The 22,934-nt window shown below is 55.2% G+C and overlaps 1 protein-coding gene across 2 annotated transcripts; it reads left to right on the plus strand.

Annotated features, from left to right (window-relative positions):
* The first annotated feature begins 123 nt into the window (after positions 1-123).
* P3H1 (prolyl 3-hydroxylase 1) lies at positions 124-18,660 on the plus strand. Of its 2 annotated transcripts, none has more exons than XM_028123291.1 (15): positions 124-633; positions 3,510-3,662; positions 5,058-5,247; positions 5,488-5,619; positions 6,518-6,657; positions 10,884-10,973; positions 11,246-11,298; positions 11,479-11,600; positions 13,128-13,255; positions 13,383-13,478; positions 13,872-14,022; positions 15,716-15,833; positions 17,373-17,448; positions 17,655-17,795; positions 18,198-18,660. In XM_028123291.1, exons 1-15 carry the CDS (start codon positions 169-171, stop codon positions 18,351-18,353), a joined length of 2,211 nt encoding a protein of 736 aa, XP_027979092.1. In that variant the 5' UTR covers positions 124-168; the 3' UTR covers positions 18,354-18,660. The 2 variants fall into 2 exon arrangements, with proteins under 2 accessions (XP_027979092.1, XP_027979093.1); XM_028123292.1 differs by lacking the exon at positions 124-633 and adding an exon at positions 642-950.
* Positions 18,661-22,934: the final 4,274 nt, after the last annotated feature.

A 22,934-nucleotide genomic window follows, 5' to 3' on the forward strand; every position in this document is an offset into this window, starting at 1 on the left:
TGCGGAAAGCCAAAAAGGCGGTGCAAGCTTCCCGGGAATGCGCTGCCTAGCTTGGGAGGCGGGGCTCCACTCAGGGGCGGGACGGGGAGGGGTGGGCGGGACTCCTCGGGGGTGGGACTCCGGCCTCCGTGGCGGGTGGCAGGCGGTCCCGTCAGGTCGGAGGAGGCAATGGCTGCACGCGCTTTGAGGCTGCTGACCACACTGCTGGCCGTCGCCGCCGCTGCCTCCCAGGCCGAGGTCGAGTCCGAGGCGGGATGGGACATGGCGGCACCTGATCTGCTCTTCGCAGAGGGGACCGCTGCCTACGCGCGCAGGGACTGGGCGGGGGTGGTACTGAGCATGGAGCGGGCGCTGCGCTCGCGGGCCGCCCTTCGCGCCCTCCGCCTGCGCTGCCGCACCCGCTGTGCCGCCGACCTCCCGTGGGAGCTGGACCCCGACTCATCCCCGAGCCTGGCACAGGCCTCGGGCGCCGCCGCCCTGCACGACCTGCGCTTCTTTGGGGGCCTGCTGCGCCGCGCAGCCTGCCTGCGCCGCTGCCTCGGGCCGCCGGCCTCCCACTCGCTCAGTGAGGAGCTGGAGCTGGAGTTCCGCAAGCGGAGCCCCTACAACTACCTGCAAGTCGCCTACTTCAAGGTGCAGAGCTGCCCGGGCCCGGGCGGCAGGGATCTTTCTGGGCGTGGTTGCAGATGACCCGGGCGAACTTGGGGGGCCGGGGAAGTGTCCGAGGAGAGAGAACGTAGCCTCCTGGCCGGGGAGCTCTCCTCGGACCCAGGGAGAACAGGGACCCTGCCGGGAGACCTGCTTCGCCCGGTTCGCATAAGCAGATGGTAACCCCAAAGGTCCAGCCTGGGGTTAAGGCACGGACTAAGCAAAACTTGGCCTTGTGTTCCCCGGGAGGCTTCCCAAAGGGAACGAAAGCGGCAGCTTGGGTTTCTCTTCCAGATTTCATTGTAAGTGCCCGAGTGAGAAGCTAGGACCTTTCTACAATATCTTCCTTCCGGTTCGCTGCTCAGTGATGCTTTTCCTGCTGCCCGAGTCCAGCAGCTCTCTTTCAGGACGTGAGGTTGCCACGTCGCCAGTAGGGGCTGTCTAACCCCTCCCTGTAGCGGGACCCTCTGGCTATTGTCAGGTTTTCAAAGAAAATGAGTATTTTTAGGAATTCCAGAGTGGCTTAAGTCCAAGTGCATACATGGATTTGGAGTGCCCCTGACTTACATGATGATGATGATGATGATGATGATGATGATGATAGCCAGCACATACTTCTAGGCACTATTTTAAGTACTTTGTGTTTATTGGTTTATTTGCCCAGATCCTGTCAATGTCCTGTAAGGTAAGTGCTATTATTAGGCCTATTTTATTGGGGGAAAAGGAAGAAGAAGGAGCTGTGTTGCATATTGTCACATCCATAGTTTAACAGACCTTCGGTTCCACCTAAAGAGAGACTTAGGGAACCATGGGGACCACAGACTTCCACCTCTCCACAAGCATTTTGCTTACACGGTTTGCTTACATTCCTCGTTACTTGGAAAAGTACTGTATTTGAAACCAAAATAAGTGGGTCATGTCTTTGGTCATGTCACTTAACAGCGCACTCTCAGATTCTTTGACTAACGCTTCCTGAATACCTGCTACATTCCAGTTCTTGTACAGGTCATTAAAATACTTGACTTTATATTGTTTTGTTTTACATCGCTTCCCTAGTGAGAATCACTATAGAAAAGGCTACTAAAAGGGTGTGTACATAGGGCTGTAGGAGCACAAAGGAGGGAGGATCTAGCTTCCTCTCAGAGAAACGAGGGAGACTGAAAGAAGAGGTGACAATTGAAGTTGGTCCTAAATATCACTAGAGGAGAGGAAGGATGGCCATTCCAGATAGAACGAGGCCAGACTGGGAAGAGAGTTCTGCAGGCTTCAGGAGCCAGTGTCAGAATCAGATTTTAGATTGCTAATTCTGGAATGTGGAATAAGCCTTGGGAGAAGGAGAAAGTGGTGGCAGGGCTAACCATTAGGAGATGAGTTGGTGGGACACCTGGGTGGCTCAGTTGGTTAAGCAGCTGCCTTCGGCTCAGGTCGTGATCCCCGTGTCCTGGGATGGAGTCCCGCATCGGGCTCTCCGCTCAGCGGGGAGCCTGCTTCTCCTTCTGCCTGCCTCTCCCCCTGCTTGAGCTCGCTCGCTCTCTGACAAATAAATGAATAAAATGTTTTTTAAAAAAGGAGATTAGTTGGTTGTCCACTTGAGAGAAGGAAATTAGGTGCCTGGGTGCTTAGGGAGTAAAGAAGGACTGGGGTGGAGAGCGAAGGTGGGAGAGAACAGGGAAATGCATGAGCAATACAGAGAGATAAGGGCAGGAGAATAAACCCATGAAAGGGACAGACTTGTGAGAATTTCTAATTGTACAGTTAACAAAACAGGTGCAGAGGATTATTGACTTTGGGTCACCCAGCTATTTTAGGGTCAGAGCCAGGGCTGACTCCTTGTTTAGCATGCATTTACTAGTACTGATGAAAAAAGGAAAAGGAAAAAATTCTTAGCGTATTAATAATACCAGCTAACATTTATTAAGTGCTTAGTATGTGCCCAGCACCAGGTGTTAGAAGCCGCATGTATACCACCTTGTTTTAACATTACCAACAAGCCTGTGAAACAGTGAGTGCTATCTCCAGGTGGCAGATTAGGGAACTGAAATAGAGAGTAAACTTTAAGTGTCTAAAGCCCCAGCGAGTGACTAATTAAACCTAGCTTTGTCACAGGTCTGTCTGTCACTTAAGCCGTGTTAATCATTAGATCATCAGTGATTTATTTTGGCTTCTACATAAGAACCTGTGTAACATTGATATGCTTAAGTCCATTGCTTTGGGCGTTATTGTGGCATTTGGCACATTTTTTTCTCCTCAGATTTCATAACCACTTGTTTTAACCTCATGAGCCCTGGGCTTTGAGTCAGAAGACGCCATATCCAGATTTTGTATAAGACCTTAGGATTTTTCCGTCACCCATCTTTTCCTTGAATGTGTCAAAAACACTTGATTATATTTTTTGCAAAAAAAAAAAAAAGTATCTTCTAGGGAAATCCTTTGGCACAGTGTAATCATTAACTGCTCTTTCTCCCCTACTACTAAATTCTTGAAGCCTTAGACTTTTTTCAGCTCAGTTGCCACTTCTGAATCTTGAGAATATATTATTTGGGCAGTCAGTCTTCCATAGCATTCCTCCCAACAATATGACCTTTGTTTAAAAATAGAATGTTTACACTGTTGAAGGTTTACCTCCTATGATTTGGGAAATTGCAAAGCCTGATTTGGGAAATGGCTGAAATTCTGCCCAGGGCCCTGTGCTCCTGATTTCTGGTATGCAGTTCCTGCAATAGGTGTGTTTTCTGGGGCTGGCAAAGTCTGGTGCAAACTGTGGAGTGGAAGGCTCAGGAAGGCTGGGATTTCCTGTTTACTGTGGACTGCCCATTTGGACACAAACCTTCGAGGATTATGTTCTTGTGCCTTATTCTTAGATCAACAAGTTGGAGAAAGCCGTAGCAGCAGCACACACCTTCTTCGTGGGCAATCCTGAACACGTGGAGATGCGGCAGAACCTAGACTATTACCAAACCATGTCTGGAGTGAAGGAAGCTGACTTCAAGGATCTTGAGGCCAAACCCCATATGGTGAAAAAAACTTTGTCCCCCCCCATTCTCTCTTTTTATTAAAGTGATATTTACTAGGCTTGTTTTCTGATTACAGAAGTAGTAGACATTCACTGTACAACATTATAGAAAAATGCAGATAAGTGTAAAACAGCAAGTGATCATCTATAATACTGCCACCTTAAGAAAACCAGTAGTTCATATTTTGGCCTAGTTTTTTTTTTTAAGATTTTATTTATTTATTTGTCAGAGAGAGAGGTAGACAGAGGGAGAAGCAGGCTCCCCGCTGAGTAAGGAACCGAGTTCGGGACTTGATCCCAGGACTCCGGGATCATGACCTGAGCCGAAGGCAGATGCTTAACCAACTGAGCCACCCAGGTGTCCCTATTTTGGCCTATTTTTAAAACTCTTCTAGATCTTAATTTTTCCCCCGAATTTGGTGTCATACTGTGTATGTATTTTTCATCATCCTTTTTGAACTAACACTGTATCATGAGCCTTCTCTCATGTCTTCACATTTTCTTTGAAAATACAATTTTTAGTGGCTGCATGATAGTCCATTTTATGCATAATTGTATTAATGTACTGTGTAGGTTTTTGCTTTCACTACTGTAAGTGATACAGTGTTCCTTGATGTTCTTATTCTGTTTGTTTAGGAGAAGTCTGTGTCCCATGAGAGATATTGTCTGTGATGATATAGCATTTTATAAAGAGCTTCTGTTCTCATAAGTTTTCATAGTTTAGAAATAGAGATATTATTAACAATATCAAAATGACTTTTAAAAGTAAATTGTGTAAGGACGCCTGGGTGCTTCAGTCCATTAAGCGCCAGACTCTTGATCTCAGCTCAGGTCTTGATCTCAGGGTCCTGAGTTCCGGCCCCTGTTGGGCTCCATGACGGAGGTGAAGACTACTTAAAAAAAAAAAAACGGTAGATTGTGTACATCTAGTACATTACACAATCACACGCAGGTTTGTTTGTGTGTGTGTGTTTAGTGATTCTATGACAAACGGAAATGGAGGCTGTGTCCCACAGATGGCAAAACCCATTCTGTAATCAGCGGCAGCCCTAATTCCCCCTTGTGCTGGAAGGATTGCTCCCATCAGCACAGACCTAATTCTAGCATCTAAGAGTTCTTCTTAATTAAACTTTTATCTTGAACGCTATTATCCCTACAGAAGTGCAAGAAAATTACAATGAACTCCCGTGTATCTTTTATCTAGATGGAGTTTAATGCTTTTGGGTTTCCAAAGAAACCTGTGGAGACCATTTACAGGAGGCCTTCACTAGGTAGCGGGCACCCTTTTCCGTCCCTAACCCGAGACAGGCCGTGAGGACGCAGGTGCAGGTGGAGGGGGCAGTGAGGGCCCGGGGCTGTGTGCGGCCCGCAGTTGAGTCCCCCTTCCTCCCAGTAGCACGAGTTCCGGCTGGGAGTGCGGCTTTACTCCGAGGAGCAGCCGCACGAAGCCGTGGCCCACCTGGAGGCGGCGCTGCGAGAGTACCTGGTGGCGGACGCGGAGTGCCGCGCCCTGTGCGAGGGGCCCTACGACTATGACGGCTACAACTACCTGGAGTACAACGCGGACCTCTTCCAGGCCATCGCAGGTGCGCGGCCGCGAGCCTGCCCCGCGCGCGCCTGCCCACACCTGCCCCAGCCAGCTGGCCGGGACTCCCGGGGCCACGTGCGGGCAGTACCCGCTGCTCGCCGTCTTCCGCCTCAGACCGAAATGTAGTACATCTCGGAATCGGACTGAAAATTCCTTGCCCTTGAATTTGTTCCTCTTCCCAGAATTCGCATTCTGAAGATCTACCAGATGGTTATTCCCCGTCTTTGATTCCTTTCAGATCATTACATCCAGGTCCTCAGCTGTAAGCAGAACTGCGTCACGGAGCTGGCTTCCCACCCAAGTCGAGAGAAGCCCTTTGAAGACTTCCTCCCATCACATTATAATTATCTGCAGTTCGCCTACTATAACAGTAAGGCCTACTTTCTTCCTTCTCTGCAGCTTTTCAGCAGGAATCCAAAAGCAAGGGAGGCAGGGATGATGGCCCCTGGGCACGTCAGCATCTTTGGCTTCTCACTGTGACCTGGGACTCCAGGAGGCACCATGCCGGGTGACCCCTGCCTGCTTTGTAACAAGCCACTGGCCCCAGAAGCCGATGCTAGTAATCCAAAAAGCTGGGAGATGAGACCTAGGACCTCTCTCTCGTCCCTTCTAGAACACCGATAATCTGACTCTGCATCCGAGTTCAGTTAGAGCAAAGGCAAGGATGTACTATCATTTAAACCAGCTCACGGGACATTTTCCAGCCCTTCATCGTATAATAGTGCAGATGCTCTGGGTGGCGCAGGGTAGGGGGCTGCCAGTATCTAAACAAGCAACAAGTCAGCAGGTCCTCATCGAGTTCCTACTGTGTGCTAAGCATCACCGCATATTCGAGAGTGTGAGGTGTTTATCGTTGCGTTGAGACCAACACATGTGAACAAGCACTGCTCCTCTGCAGAGGAGGCCACCTGCTGTTGTAGTGTCCCCATCTTCTGAAAATCTGCAGGGAGAAAAAGACAGGAAGATGGGACTCTTCCTAAAAATTGGTCTAATATGAGGCCAGTGTTTAACTGACTTGTGATGTGGGCGTTCAGTAGTAGGCCTGAGGACCCTGAGCCCCTTGCATCAGTTCTGCATTCTGTGTTTGTGTAAATTCTATTCTTCTCATTCTTCTAGAACTTCTCCCTCAGGTCAGGCAGCTGTGGTAGGTAGCAAGGGCACCTTGCCGTGTCATCACTGCCTCAGGCTGTGCTGAGACTCAAGACCAGTGGTTCCTAGTGCCCAGGATTGCACCCTCTCTTCTCAGGCTTTTCTTTTTTGCTTTGCAGTTGGGAATTATACGCAGGCTATCGAATGTGCCAAGACCTATCTCCTCTTCTTCCCCAACGATGAGGTGATGAACCAGAATCTGGCCTACTATACAGCCATGCTTGGAGAAGAACCAGCCAGATCCATTGGCCCCCGTGAGGTGAGAGACTTGCGTCAGTTAGAGGGCAGAAGAGTGGCGGGGGGTGGGGGACAGAAGGGTCTGGTAGTGCTCGGGCAGGGGCCGTGCGCGGGGCGGGGTGCCTGGGCCGGGCACGAGTACACTGACGCACTTGTCACTCAAGAACCAGGGAGCAGCTTACTCCACACCATCGGGGCCCAGAAGTCTGCCAAGTCTGAGTCGTAAAAGAAAAGCAGAACTGCAACACAGGCACCCCCTTTCCCCTTTCTCGCCACCTCTGCTTTGAGATTTGCTATCATTTGGCCAAGATCTGTCATTTTTTACTTCCAGCTAAATTCTTTTTTCGCTCACCTGTTTTCTTGCCAGTTTCCTCCCTGTCCCTTCTCTGAGCTCTCCCTCCCTCAGCATCGCTCCCAGCTCAGCTCCCAAGCAGACACAATGACCAAAGTGAAACGCACCGACGTGTTGACAGTGGTTACTTCTAGGTGGTGGAATATGGGTGATTTTTTTGTATCTTGCCCATTTATGTTTTCTAAATTCCCTTCAGTGGAATTACAAATTATTTTTTGTAGTTAAAAATATGAAAAGTTCTTTTTTTTTAACTCAGTGAAGGACGATACTATGAACCTCGATATTTGTACGTATGCCTTGCACAGACCCTAGACCCTCTCCTTCTTGAGCCCAGAATAGTGAGTTGGATTTGAAGTCACTGGTCTGGGCTCCTGCACTTACAAGGATGTGTGATCTTCCGCATGTCGTCGTGTGGGATCTCAGACACCCTGCACTGCTCCTCTGAGTCTCAGTTTCTCCCTCTGTAGAATGCAATTATGGTTCTTACTCTTTCTTCAACACAAGATGAGCATGAGGGGCAGATGACATACCGAGTAGAAATGCACTTTGTAAGCCAGCAAGCATGGTACGAGTGTGTCCCAAGAGTTGTGTGGACAGGCCGCATCCCAGGGGTCTTTCTGATGGTAGACAAGTAGCCAGCGGCCGGCTTCCTCACCTCTGACCTCAGCCACCTCCTGGAACGGAGTGGGTGGCCTATCATGGCTGCAGTGATCCCTGACTTCAGAACAGGAGAATAGGAGTGAGAAGAAGGCAAGCCTCAGTCAGCCGTGTCCTGCAGGCTCCTCCCAAACCCTACCTACCTTCTATGTAAAAATGTAACTTTGGACCCGTTTTTCATTTTATTGGAGCAAAAATATGGTAAATAGCATTACTCTAGAGGCAGCTCATTTGTTTATGCGACAAATAATTGGGACAAATAAGGGTGCAAGAGCAGGCGCACTCCCACGCCGCTGGTGGGACTGTGAATTGGACTGTTCGAATCTGCCACCGGAGATCTGCCACGCAGCGGTGTCACACAAGGATGCGAAGGCAGACGCGCCCGGACACGCGTCAGAACCTTGCTGCTAAAAGCAACCACCCGAACCAAGCTAAATGCCATCCGTTTGGGAACTGGCTTAAATGAATCGTGGTAAATCCATTCAGTGGTATGAGAGAAAACTATTCTATTGCGTGAATGGATTACTACCCAGTGGTATGAGATGGTCTCCATGATATTGTTGTAGGTAAAGGAAAACAAAAATATCTAGAACTGTATATTTTATCCTATTTATGTTTTTAAAATACATATGTACATTTTAAGTTGTCAACTTTGTGGACAAATTGACAAGAAACTGTTCATCAGCTTACCCCTGAGGCACGGGCCTACAGGGCGGGGGTGGGGAGGGAGACCTAACTGTTTCTATTTATGCCTGTTGATACTTTGTGGATCTCTTTTTAGCTATAGGTGCATTACCTTCCTGCCTGTTTGAATGCCGTCTCAAGCACACCTCAGGGACTGATGATACAGAAGGGTACATAATCCAAAACTTAGAGAACACTGTAGTAAATCTAAGAGTGGCCATGGATGCAAGCTGGAGTGGAGGAAGGAAGCAATTGACTGATTGGCAAGCCATGGGAGGCTTTGCAAGAGGAAGTGCTGTTGACATTTGGTTTTTAAAAGCCTTCAGGAGGTGAATGAGGCAGGGGAAGGCCTGTGAGATGGAGGACAGCATGTGCACACAACCCGGACAATTGTCCCACATGCATGCAAGGTGACATGAGGAGGTACAGAAGATGAGGCCGGGAGGGTCAGATTTGGAAGGGTCTTGAGTGCCCTGCCAGGACCTTGGCCTCTGTGCCACAAGGCAGACAGTGGTGGGCGCTCGAAGGGTTTTAAGCAGTAGCCCAGCCAGCGGCGCAAGGCTCAGAACGGGAAGGAGCTAGAAGCGGGAGACCAGTACAGGGCTACTGTGGCGGTGCAGAGGGGAGCTGCTGGGCCGGGGGAGACGCTGGCTGGAGGAGGGAACTGGCTAGGTGGAGTAGGAGGTGGCGATGGCAGAACGGTGGGGGCTTCACTCCTCCCTCTTCAGGTCTAATTAGACACAAGTTTCCCACTTGGGAGACGCAGGCATGGTGCTGCCCACCTAGCTCAGGAAGGCACAGCGAAGCGCGATGCTTTCCTCACACATCTGCCCTGCCTGTACTCCAGCCCCAGGGGGCTGAGCTTTCCTCTGTTCGCAGGGAGAAGGAGGTAGAGGATGAGGCAGTAGTCCCCTTCTCGGTGTGGTTGTTGTGGAGCTTACCATTGAGGGTAGCCACCCTTCGCATGTGGGGGGCATTTAGTCTGCAAAATTCCTCCATAACTTTTATTTTTATTTCATTCGATTCTCGTAACAACCTGCTGGGGTGGGGCTACCAGCCTGCCCTGAAGGGAAAAACCCAGGTTCTTCCTCCCTAGCTCTGGAACCCTGAGTCTCTCCTCGCCTGTGAGGATGTTACCTTGTAGTTGTCCTCTTTGGCCACCAGGTGGCGACAGTCTGCATTTGAGATGGCGCTTCTTCGGGTCTCTTTGTCTTGCTGAGTTAAGACCCTCCCAACCCCCCACTTTATGGTCATATTAGTGAGTTTGGGGCAGAGAGGGAAAATAAACCACTTTTAATTAGAACCCTCCTTCGGGAAAGAAAGTAGCATTTGTTGAGCCCTAACCCAGTCCGCACGCTGTGTGGTTCAGCCCCCATCATCTCATTTAATCCCCACAGTGGCCGTGATAGGGGGCGCTATTCTCCCATTTTAGAGATGAGAACATTCGGGCTCTGAGAGATGGGCTAGCTCGCCCGGTGGCCTGTGGCTGAGAGTGGCGGCCCGGGTCCCTCCCTGCGTTGTCTCAGCGCTGGCGCAGTTCCCAGCTCGTTGCTCGAACTCCATGAATCAGTGCCGAGCGAATAAACGTAGGCGTGGGATTTGCTTCCTAGCGGCCTCAGGGCCGCGGGGGAAGGTTTAACGAGAGAACGCACCAAGCGTGGTGTCTAGCACTTGGTGAATCACTTAAACTCCTTAGGAGAAAACTTCCATCTCCCTGTTGGGTAAATATGCTAGATGGTGTAGGACTCATTGAGGTCTTGCTAACATTTTCCTTACTGCCTTCATCGTTAATTGCAACTGATGATGTCTTCTTTCTCTTTTCTTTCCTCCTCCTGCTGCTTGGAGACTAGCAGGGCACCTAGGGAGAGAGGTGGCCCCAGAAGGTACTTAGTCTCCCAGCCCTGGGTAAGCCCTCCCTGTGAGCACGTGTGGGAAGGGCCAGAGGGCCCGAACCAGCAGCTCCAGCTGCAGCCGCCCAACTCCAGGAGGGATCCGTCCAGTCTGTTCAGAGTCTCAGGGGAGGCAGGGGGCCTAAGGAAAAAGCTCCTGGCCTTTAGGGTTTGAATGTCGGTCCCTGCTCCCTTTCCCGTAGTGTGAGCTTAAACAAGCCGCCTTTCCCCCCCTGCACCTCAGTGTCTCCATCTATAAAACGAGGAGCATGGTGTCAACGTCACAGGTGGCTGTGAAGGTCAAATGAATAACACATGGGTCACCCAACATCTAGGTCTCCTGCCTCCGCGTCGAACCCCTACAGAAGTCAAGAAAGAACTCTCCTTCTTTGAGGAATATTTCCACATCTCCTGAGAATCCTCAGATTTCCTGTCTCAGAGATTCATGGGGGGCACGGGGGGGGCGGGTGTTATGTCACCCTCCGTGGGAGCAACCCCTAGCATGGGGTGAAGCTGTTGTCTCAGACGGGAGAACAGGCACAGTTGTGGTGGTGGGAGAGGAAGCTCAGACCGCACTGGGAGCAACGGCATGGAACATGGGGTTGGGGGTCCCCCAGAGTTAACAGGGCTGAATTCCAGGGCATTCCTTCGACTTTGTTTCCTCAGAGTGCCCGGGAGTACCGACAGCGCAGTTTGCTCGAGAAAGAACTGCTCTTCTTTGCCTACGATGTCTTCGGGGTTCCCTTCGTGGACCCGGTGAGCCTGGATGCGGGAGTCAGGGAGGGCGGCTGGCTGTGCGGCTCTGTTTGGGGGTGGAGCCAGACACGGGATCTGTGAAGCCCGTGGACGAGAGACAGAGGAAGACAAAGGGGAATTCTGGGCAGCCAGAGGTGACTCTGGTTTGGAGACTCACTTGATCTCCTGCCGGGAGGCAGCTGGATTCTCCCGGAGGCCCAAGTCTGTGCAGAGACCCGGAAGAGGAAGTGGGTCACCCTACAGCATTGATTTTTCTCCTGATCTGCTTTTAGGATTCATGGACTCCAGAAGAGGTGATTCCCAAAAGATTGCAAGAGAAACAAAAGTGAGGACCCTGAAGAGACTGCATGACTGGAGCGGCCTGATGAAGCACTTGAGGCTTCCTGAGCCCAGGCAGATGTGCACTCCTGGAAGTGGGGGGTGGGGGGCTGGTCCAGGCTGGGAAGCTGGGGTGGGAGCCAGGGTGGCCCCCGGAACATGGTCCTCAGAGCGGCTGTGCGCACAGGTCCGAACGGGAAACAGCCGTCCGCATCTCCCAGGAGATCGGAAACCTTATGAAGGAGATTGAGACCCTGGTGGAGGAGAAGACCAAGGAGTCGCTGGATGTGAGCCGGCTGACGCGGGAAGGTAAGAGGACAGTGCTCTGGCCTCTGGCTGTCGTGGAGGCGGCGAGGCAGGCGTCCCCGCGCTAGCTGGCCGTCCCCGGGACGGGGCCTAGACTCACCGGGACTTCCACCCGGAGAAGGCACTGAGGATTGGCCTTTGGGGAGGAAGTACGACTCCTGGGTCACAGCAGCGCTAGTTAAGCTCACTGCAGTCAGTGTTTATAGCGCAAACCTCATCCGGTCTCCCCGCTTCCATCATGCATCCTGCTACCAAGCCTCCAAATCTGAGGTCTCTTCCCCCCTGCTCCGCCCCTGCCAAGCTGCGCTGACACTGCTTTTCCTCGCCCCTTTCCCCAAGCCTCTCCTCTTCCCATTGCTGCGGGCCCTCTGCACCTGCTGTGTGCACTCCTGTCCCTCCCTGATCTGTGCTTCCCCTACCCCTGCAGTGGCTAGACCGGCTTCCAAACACGCAGACCCTACCCCTACCCGCCCTGCCTGCCCCTTGAACCACCTGCTCTACCTTCTGCTCGTGTGCCCTGGGCTGCTTCTGTTCCTCGGGCCCGTCTGCCCCCGAGGCTGGGCTCATGCCTGTCCCTCCTCCCGGTACCCTCCCATCTCCTCTGCCCACGAAGCCTTAATCTCCCAGTCCTGGGGACCCCCCTCCCTTTTTCTTTGGAACTTTCACGGCAGCTTTCTTGGTGCTGGCACCAAGTCTGTCCATTTGCATTGTTGCTGGGAGAGGTGCCATCTTCAGGTTTGAGACCCTCGCCTTGCTCGCAGGGCCTGGCGCACACGGCGGCCTCAGTGAGTCGCCTCCAGTAGGTCCCCAGCACGGAGGGACACGAGGAGAAATAGAAGAAAAGGTTAGCCTTTGCTCTGCAGTTGCTTAAATGAACGGTGGGTGATTTCACAAGATGAGCACGTGAAAAGAATTTGTCCCGCATTCCTTGGTTTTCAGGCAGCTTTCACTCTGTGGTTTCTCTTCTCCGGGGGAGGCGGGCTGGGCAGATTGAGGTCCTTGTTTGAAATAAATGTGCCAGTGCCTGGTGCGATGGCAGCTAAGATTCTGAGCCTTTCCTGTGTGCCCGGTATTGTGCTGAGCTTTTAACTCGCCTTGTTGCTTTTTACATCAAGCTAGCACCAATCTCAGGAGGTAGATGCTGTCTTACAGATGAGGAAACGAAAGCTCAGGGGGGTTAAGTAACTTGCTGAGGTCACACAGCTAATAGGTGGAGGATTCAGGAGTCAGACCCCCTTCTTTCTGATTCTGGAGCTCAGGGTTTGAAGACTCTGTTGGCGATGTTTCCCCAACAATTGGCGAAGGCCCAGAGCCAAGAACTGTTCGGGAGAGGAGCTAGGACTAGGGCCTGGCTCTCCCGTCTTGTCAACTCCAGGTGCTGTCCTCTGGGCCACTGCCACCTTTGGAAGTGACCGAATAGGAAGTTTCCCTGGTGCCCTGGAGACAACTGGAATTTCTATTCCCATCCGATGGAGAGTGTCTGGACAGAGCTGCCTCTGGACTCAGCCCAGTCTTGCCATTGCTTTGCAGGTGGCCCCCTGCTCTATGAAGGCATCAGTCTCACCATGAACTCCAAAGTCTTGAATGGTTCGCAGAGGGTGGTGATGGACGGCGTAATCTCCGCTGACGAGTGCCGGGAGCTGCAGAGACTAACCAACGTAAGGGAGACCCCGTGACCGCGCCTCCGCACTGAGCTCGCCTGCCCCTCACTGCACACCGGCGACCGCCTCTTCGCAGACCCTCAGCTGCCCTGGCTAAGCTCCCCCTGTGTTTTGGGCCTTGCAGGCAGCAGCGACCTCGGGAGATGGCTACCGGGGTCAGACCTCCCCACACACCCCCAGTGAAAAGTTCTATGGCGTCACGGTCTTCAAAGCCCTCAAGGTAGAATCAGTACTCAGCATCTAGAGTGTGGGGAACGGGAGAGGGGAGGCTCAGGCCGTGGGGGGTAGTGGGGGTGGGAAAGGTGAAGGTGTCTGCCTGTTGGATTCCAGCGGCCACTGGAATGGGAGGGAGGGGGAGTTAAGTTGAGGGAGGTTGACTTTTGCGTCCTGGCTGGTGAAGCAAGTGTGATCAAAGTGAGGCAGGCGAGACAAGACTGGTGGCCAGAGCTGGGAGAGTGCTTTCTGTCCGCAAAGAGGAGCGTGGAGGAGGGGCAGGTGTAACATGGGAGGGCTGTCGCGTGTGGGAACAGAGCAGGGGGGCCTGATGCCTCAGTGGGCTCTGTCGGCCCGCAGCCGGGCGTTCAGGGCAGCTGACTGCTGGTCTCCTTGGCAGCTGGGACAGGAAGGGAAAGTTCCCCTGCAGAGCGCCCACCTGTACTACAATGTGACCGAGAAGGTGCGGCGCGTCATGGAGTCCTACTTCCGCCTGGACACCCCCCTCTACTTCTCCTACTCCCACCTGGTGTGCCGCACCGCCATCGAAGGTGGGCCTCCTCTGTCCCTGCTGAGCACACGCTGTGGCCTGGCACGGGTGCTGAGGACATGGGAAGGAATGGGATACGGTCCTTTTCATCCTAGCCGAGGAACCAGCACAAAATGTGGCAACCCCGTGCGATCAGTGCAGCGGAGGAAGTTCCAGTCAGTCCACCAGGGGGTCAGGAGGACTTCCTAGAGGAGGTGGTGACAGTTGCGCAGGATGAATAGGAGTGGTGGAGTGCCCAGGTGATGAGCGGATGTTCTAGCCAGAAAGAACAGCACGCACAAAGAAGTGCAGGCCCTGGGCAGCCTGGTGGTGGGGACTAAGAACGTGGCCATTTCTGGGGCGTGGGGTTGAAGGGGAAGCAGTCAGATAAGGCTTGGGGAGGCTTTCAGAAGCCACACTACGGAGAGCTACATTCGGGAGTTTGTTTTCATCCTGTAGGCCACTGGGTCTCAGCAACGCTCCTGGGCATCCAGGTGTGTAGATCAGTCCTGAGCGATGTTGCAAGTTCTGTCACAAACTGTTCAGTACCAAATCCGTGAGAGAGGGACTTCTACAAGTCAGAGCAGGTGCGAGGTCATTCCTCGTCTGCTCTCCCTCTCTTGCATTCCCTTTTGCTGTCCTGAGGAGGGATGAGGTGTGACCAGTGCCCCAGGGTCTCACACAGCCCACAGCCGGATCTGTCATGCCGTCGCCTTCGGAGGTGCCGGCACTGATGCACCACAGGTGGTAGAGGAGAGAGGGCTTTACTTGCCCCCCAGAAGGTCTGGAGTTCTCTCAAAATCTGGACACACCCAAAGGAATGTGTCAGACACAGCCGTATGTGTCATGGCCTCTCAAGGTGGGGGCCGGGCAGCGGGAAGCTGGGAGGAGTCCTCAAACACGAAGGACTCTGTGAGACCTTTGTTTTCACGAGGTTAATTTTGCCGCTTTGTGGCGAGAGATTTGGAGAAGGTGGATCGAACCAGGGGGAGGGAAGCTGGTCAGCAGCGACCGGGTGGGCAAGGACAAAGGCCCACCTGGCCAGTGGCGGTGGGAGTAAGAGAGGAGAGGACGGGTGAGGGAGATGGAGGAGGTGGAGGGACAGGGCATGGCACCTGGCCGGACAGGTGGGGACAAATAGGAGGGACCTACCGTGACCTGACGGTGCCACCAGCCTGCTCTGGCCGTGCCCGGGGTTCGCGCTGGGGGCAACGGTTCCATGTCATGAATGTGCTTGCCTAGCATTTTACAGTACGCGCTGTCCGCGCCCTTTCCTGGCCTTCCCCCTGCGGAGCCCTGCGGAAGCTGACGGCTTACCTTTGCTCCTGTCTGGTTCCCTCCGTGCCGTCCTCACCTTGTCTCCCGCTGCACAGCGAGGCTCACTGTGCCCTGACTCCTCATTTTCACCTCCCGGGGGGATTCCTGTTTTGTAAATTCGAGCCAGAAAGCTGGGGTTGTGCGGCTCGGCCCAGAACCTGCCCTTGGTTAGAGCCTCACAGCCCTGCTTGCTGCCCCTGCTTGGCCCACCAAGAACCTTCCCAGGAGGCCTGCAGATTCGTCTGACCCCCGGGCTGATGGCTTAGCCGGAGACCCCCTAGTTCACTGGCCATTCCCATAGACCCGGAGGCATTTTGGGAAGCACCCCCCATGCCAATAGGAGAGCTGTAGTGTCTCCTGAGGTGTCCCCACGCTAACGTGCGTTACCTTGGCCCCAGAGGCACAGGCCGAAAGGAAGGACAGTAGCCACCCAGTCCATGTGGACAACTGCATCCTGAATGCCGAGGCCCTCGTGTGCATCAAGGAGCCCCCTGCCTACACCTTCCGGGACTACAGGTGCCCGCCCTCCCTCTGAGGCCCCCAGTCCCCTGCGCCTTGCCCCATCCCCAACACACACACACACACACACACACACACACACACACGTAACCACGTACACACACACATACACACCCATACACACCACACACATACACATATACACACATATACACCACACACATGTACCACATACACACACACACATACACACATATACACCACACACACATACATACCACACATCACACACACACACATACACATACACACCACATACACACACACACATACACACATATACACCACACACACATACACATACACACCACATACACACACACACGTACCACATACACACACACATACACACATATACACCACACACATACACACACACCGCATACACACATACACACCACATACACACACCACATACACACCACGCACACACGTACCACATACACACACATATACACCACACACACACACCGCATACACACATACACACCACACACACACCACATACACACCACATACACACATACACACCACACACACACACGCACCCATACACACATACCACACACGCATACACATGCATACACAGATACACACCACACACACACGTACCACATACATACACACATACACACACACCACATACACACACATACACCACACACACACATACACATACACACCACATACACACACACGTACCACATACACACACACACCACATACACACACAGGTACCACACACACACACACATACACACACACACCGCATACACACATACACACCACACACACATCACACACGTACCACATACACACACATACACACATACACACACACCGCATACACACATACACACCACATACACACCACACACACACACCACATACATACACACATACACACCACACACACACACGTACACACACATACACACGTACACCACATACACACGTACACACATACACACCATACACACACACATACACACCACACACACACGTACCATATACACACACATATACACCACACACACACATACACACACACCGCATACGCACATACACACCACATACACACCACACACACATACACACCACACACATACACACGTACACACATACACACACGTACACACATACACACTCCACACACACGTACACACACACACACACGTACACACATACACGTACACACATACACACATACACACACCACACACACACCACACACACACCACACACACATACACACACACATACACACAGAGGTGTGGGACCAGCTGTCCCCAGAATCCAGTCCCCTATCCCCACACCCTCTGGCCAGGAAGTCGGACAGAAAGGGAGTCATTCCCGTGTGGTGTGATGAGGAGGACAGTGGATTCTCTGGAGTGAGGGTGGAGGGTGGGGAGGCTGTCTTCCCAGGGCAGGCCCCCTCCCGCTGCTGCTTGAGAGCCCCTGGAGATGCGGGAGCTGTGGGCTGTTGGGGGGACGGGAGGAGGCAGCCCATGGCGAGACCATGTCTGTCCTTCCCAGTGCCATCCTTTATCTAAATGGGGACTTCGATGGAGGAGCATTCTATTTCACTGAACTAGACGCCAAGACTGTGACGGTGAGCGTGCCCTCGTGCCTGTCCCTGAGAGCCAGAAACCCTCACAGTGCGGAGTGCCAGAGCTCCCCTCCTCAAACCTGGGAGGCTCAGAGATATGTCGCTCACTCTGACTGGCCACCTTTTCTCTCCAGACCCTAGTGATCCCGTGTCCCCTCTGAAGGCAGGTTACAGTCTCCTGTGTACCCCGCACTTTGTGTCTCCTTCAGGCAGAGGTGCAGCCCCAGTGCGGGAGGGCCGTGGGATTCTCTTCAGGCACTGAGAACCCGCACGGCGTGAAGGCTGTCACCAGAGGGCAACGCTGTGCCATCGCCCTGTGGTTCACGTTGGACGCGCGGCACAGTGAGCGGGTGAGAGCACTCGGTGCCACTGGGATCTGCCCCTGGCAGGGCCCCGGGTTCTGCATCCCTCTTCCCAGCCTCCTTGCCGATGGCTTGGACATGAGAGCAACACCAGGCCTGGCATCCACAGAGACTCCCCCTGGTCACATTGCCTTGTCCTCCCTGGCCCTTCTTCCGTACTTGTAAACGGGGCTCCGGGTTGGGGTGCCAAGCTGGGGAGTGGTGCTGGCGCTCGGTCGCCTGGTTGGGCAGTAACCTCAGCTGTCTGCCCGGAGATTAGGACCTGCCGGGAAGCAGATGAGCTCAGAGGCCATGGAGGAAGAACCTGTTGCCTCCAGGAAGTAGCACCTGAGAGCAGGTGAGTGCCTCGTCCAGAGGCCTCCCTGAACAGGCAGGGGTCTGTCCTTGCAGGACCGGGTGCAGGCGGATGACCTGGTGAAGATGCTCTTCAGCCCAGAGGAGATGGACCTCTCCCAGGAGCAGCCCCAGGAAGCCCAGGAGGGGCCCCCCAAGCCTGTAGAGGAGTCTCTGTCTGGCAGTGAGACGGGACACAAGGATGAGCTCTGACAGCGTCCGGCTCCCTGTGGGGGGGTGAGCAGACCCACCCTGGGGAACCGTGTCCTCCACCGGCCGGCCCCCGGGGGCTGTGGTCTGCTGCCCGGCCGGCGGGACCCTGCTCGCGGCCGTCCGCACGGTGCTCCCGCTCTCGGAGTGGACATGGCAGGACGGCCCTCTTGCCTCTGGACCTGGTTGAGGGCTCAGGACACAGGCCCGGAGCCGCCCCCGGGGGCCTGCTCAGGCAGCCGAGTGACAGCACTGCAGTATTTAAGTGTCTGTGTAGACAACCAAAGAATAGATGATTTGTGGTTTTTTACCCGGGAGTTGGTTCAGAGAGTCAGAGTGGGGCTACCTGTTGCCCCGGGCCGGAGGCCACTCCAGGGCGGCGTGAGGGGGCCTGGGGGGGGGGCCCGGGGAGGGGGGCCGGCGCCGCCGAGGCCTCTGCAGCCTCGCGCCAGACGCCAAGCCCCAGACACCTCAGACCTGTCATCTGTGGAATGGGGATGCCGGTCCCCACTCTGCCCGCCTTCTGGGCGGGTTCGGTATCGGCTGTGACAGCCCTTTGTAAACTGGAGTGCTCTGGCCGAACGGTGGGGATTATGACCAAGCCCCCGCCGCCGGCAGCCAGCTCGGGCACACCGCCCCCGCGGCAGCCGCGTGCGTCCTGCCCTGCCGTCTGGCCTCGGAGGCCCCGGGCCCCAGGAGAACACACTACCTCTCGGAGACAGAAAGAGCACGGGTGAAGGTTCTGCCCCTCTGGCCACAAGCCCGTCTCCCCTCCCGGGCCCTCACTTATTCAGTCTGCCAGTAGCCGTTGGTCGAGCACCAGCTCAGTGCCTGCTGCTGGGACCACGTGAGCCAACGAAACAAGTCCCCGCCGTCACAGAGCTGCTGCTCCAGTAGGGGAGACAGGGACACGTGTGCGCACGTGCGTGTCAGTCTTCGAGGTGGCCAAGGAAGCCAGTCAGGCCCTGAGGAGGGCCGAGCAGCAGGGAGGCCGACGTGGCACAGAGTGGGCAGGAAGGGGGACAGCTCGTGCGGTCGGCGTCTCGGGGCCTCGTTGGTCCCTGTGGGCACGTGGGCCGTGCCTCAGGGAGACAGCAGAGGAGCGTGAGCCTCGGTGAACGGTGTGTGTGCGGGGAAGGGGCTTTGGGGCAAGGACGAGGCAAGGGAAGCTGCTGCCGTCCCCAGCGGGAGGGGAAGGTGGCGGGGAGTAGGGTGCTGGCAGGGGAGGGCGTGGAAGAGGGCAGGTTCTGGATCCATTTTTGAGGTAGAGCCGACAGGAGTTGCTGATGGGTCAGGTGGTGTGAGAAAAAGGAGCATCAGGAAGGCTTCCAGCCTCAGCAGTGGGAGGAAGGGAGCCGCCTGCCCTCTGGCGGAGGGGCTGCAGGGGGCATGGCGCTGGGCGGGGACGCCGGGAGCCCGGTGTCGCGCGCGCTGTGCTTGAGTTCCAGGAGCCTGTTAGGGCTCCAGGCAGAAATGTCAGCTACACAGTCCGGTGTGTGGGCGGGGAGTTCAGGGAGAGGAGGACGGGGGAGCCGTCACTTTGAGGGTCGTTGCCGGCCGTGGATGGTGTTCCAAGCCGGGAGACTGGGCGCGCGTGGACAGGAAGAGGCAGAAGACCGAGGCTGCTGGAGGCAAGGAGGCCGGGGGGGCCCAACGGAGGACAGGGGGCCAGCCGCAAGCCAGGGACCCGAGAGGGGTGTCAGGAGCTCAGCCCTACACGGGGACAAGGACGCGTTGGACACGCGACGTGGAGGATCAGCCGTTCCGAAGTGGGGAGACAGCAGCATACGTGAGCGCGCTCAAGGGCAGGACCTCATGGGGACAGTCACTCCTCTGCTAGTCACTGGCGATCGCGTCCTGTTTGGTGACGCACCCGCCATAGGGAGCAGGACACACTGACGGAAAGAGCATGAGCTTTGCCCCCGGGCGGAGCTGGGCGAAGCTCACTTCCACCCTTGGAGTTGTGTGAGGCCGGAGTGCGTGCCCCCCCCCCCCTCAGTAACATGGGGTTGTGGTCTTTACTGCCCAGGATGCCTGACCGTAGTAACGAGAGAATCCCCGGAAAGCACCTGGTACAACACTTAACACGTAGCAGATACTCCCACAGAACAGAAAACTACATCAGCCTGATTCTGGTCCTCCAGAGGCTTCCACACCAAGGCAGATGACCTTTACAATTTCAATGTATTGCTAACCACACAGAGCCAGCCAACGGTCTCAGTTTAACTCATGAAAGGCCAAACGTTTTCAGTGTCTGGGCCTGGGATAAGTGCATGTAAGGGGGGCGGGCTAGTGGTCCAGGCAACTGGCAGGGCTCCCAGCAGGGATGCCAAGGACAGCCTGTGCTCAGGGTTGTTTGGGGAGGAGGGGGCACCCCCTGCAGCCACACATGTTGCAGAGATCCCACCCCACCCCTACCCTGGGTGAGGTGTGGGACCCAAAAATGAGGCTGGTAGTAGGGCCTGGAGGTGCTTACATTTCCCGGGGAAGGAAGCAAGCCACACGCCAAATGCTGTGAGTGGAAAGAGGCGCAGAGCATTACGGGATGGCAGCTCTGGGCGCTTGGCCCCGCCTGGACACCCCACTGCCTCCCAGCTGTGGGGCCTGAGGCAAGTCCTCTCCATTCCCAGCCTGTGGTTCCACAGGAGAGGGAGTCTGGGTTGCGGGGGCAGTAAGACCAGCACCACCTCCTGAGCCCCCAGCATTTCAGGTGGTGGCTGCCGAGTGTGCTGGATGGCAACCAACTGAATCAGACCCTCCCGACGGGCAGTGGGAGGGGGCAGGGAAACAGCTCCAGTGATCCACTGGGAGGGAGGCAACAACGTGGACTCCCCAAACCAGTCGATGATCAGTGTGCATCTGCTAACCCTGGTTCTCTGCCAGGCACTGCTGGGCAGGAAGGGGCTGTGGGGCTCCAGCCACAGGCAGCGCGCCCACACCCGGGATGAGAGGGCACAGGGGTTCTCGCCCAGGAGGGAGTCTTTGGGGAAGAGCTTTCCTTAGCCAGCCCCATTTCTTCAGGCACAGTATGCTTTCCAAAAGCGCTTTCCCCCATTGTTTGATCCCCGTAACTCCCTCATGAACCTGACAGGATCAGTGCCTTTATCCCTGTTTTATCTCAGAGAGGCTAAGGCACTTGCCCAATGTCACACAGCCTTTTGGTGGCAAAGGTAGAGCTAGAAGCCTAAGCTTTTAGTCACATACGTGAAGGCACTTGTTAGGAAGTGTGGCACCCCAGGGCGGTTTCCAGTTAGCTCCAAACGGAGGCTGGGCTGGGACCCTGAACGGTCCTGCTCTCCCCGCATGCCTGGGAGTCACTGGACTGCAGGGGACCGCAGGGGGAGTAGGAAACTTCCCCCAGGAACGCCATCTGAGTTCCGAATGGCTTTGGAACCTTGGTGAGGGCAGGCCCTTAGGGTAGGAGAGGATATCTGACAGAACAGCCTGGAAACCTCAAATAGCAAAGAGGAGGGTTGCCCAGAAGAGCTTCAGAGGGGACGTGAACCTCATTCTGGACCACAAAGTGGCTCTGGGGCCCAGTGCGAGGGAGGGATGGCCTTGACAGAGGGGCGTGCAGGCATCCCCACATCTCTAAGGCCTCGCGCCCCCAGATTTCACTTCTGGGGGCAGCTGTGTGACCTTGAGTGGCTCACTTCCCCTCTTTGGCTCTCAGTCCCCTCATTCGTCAGGGTCCTCCTCAGAAATCAGGGTGTGGGATGAGTGTGGCGCTAGCGCACAGGTCTGCTGCGTGCTCGACCTGGGTAGGTTACCTCCCGGCCTGCCCAGCGCCAACAGCTGCCTTGAGGACCACACAGTTCGTGCGCGGAAAGGGTGCTCACTGTGTCCCCAGGAGTCTCCGCTCTGGGCCCCAGCCATGTCCTCTGTTCCCCCTGATCGTACGGTCTCCAAACGGCCTGTGATAGAAGAGGGATCCCAACGCAGGACTGACTTCTCGACAACAGTTCTAGGCCCCTTTTGAATTTGGGGACCCTCGGGCCGTCCCAGGAAGCAGGTCTGTGTGTCCCTGGATCCACGTGGCTCTGGCCTTCCCAGCACACAGGGGGCCCAGTGTTTGCCCCGAGTGCGGCACTGCAGGCCAAATAGCGCCCAGCCCTGCCCCCAGCCGCTGGAGCTGCAGGCCATACCAGGGGCCCACGCCCCGGGCGGGCGGGCACAGGGCAGCCCTTGTCTGCGCAGTGCCTGGCACCCTCTCGTTTGCATAGCCACGTGAAGAATGCGAAGGAGCAGGCTGGGGACAAGTCCCTGCAGAGGGGGGCCGGGCTGTGGGGGAGGAAGCCTACGGGTGAGGGTGGGGGGTCGGCAGCCAGACCCTGCTTTCCCCCAGTGCGGTCCAGGAAAGGCAGGTGGGCCGTTGGGGCTGGAGGGGGCAGCCGGGGGCTGGCCCGAGTAGGAGCAGGATTGTGACATTTCCCCTGCACCCACGCCCGGTGGAGCCCACGGGGCCAAACTGAACGTGAGGGGATTGCTAATGAGCTGGAGGAGAGTTAAATATTCCCCTGCTCCAGAGGGCTGAGCTGGGGTGGGAGAGAGAAGGGGGAGGCGGGGCACTAGGAGGGGCAGCCC

The sequence above is a fragment of the Eumetopias jubatus genome, unplaced genomic scaffold (assembly GCF_037043125.1).
Source record: "Eumetopias jubatus isolate StellerSeaLion01/CBP00866 unplaced genomic scaffold, mEumJub1_p1.0 scaffold_4, whole genome shotgun sequence".
NCBI lineage: Eukaryota > Metazoa > Chordata > Mammalia > Carnivora > Otariidae > Eumetopias > Eumetopias jubatus.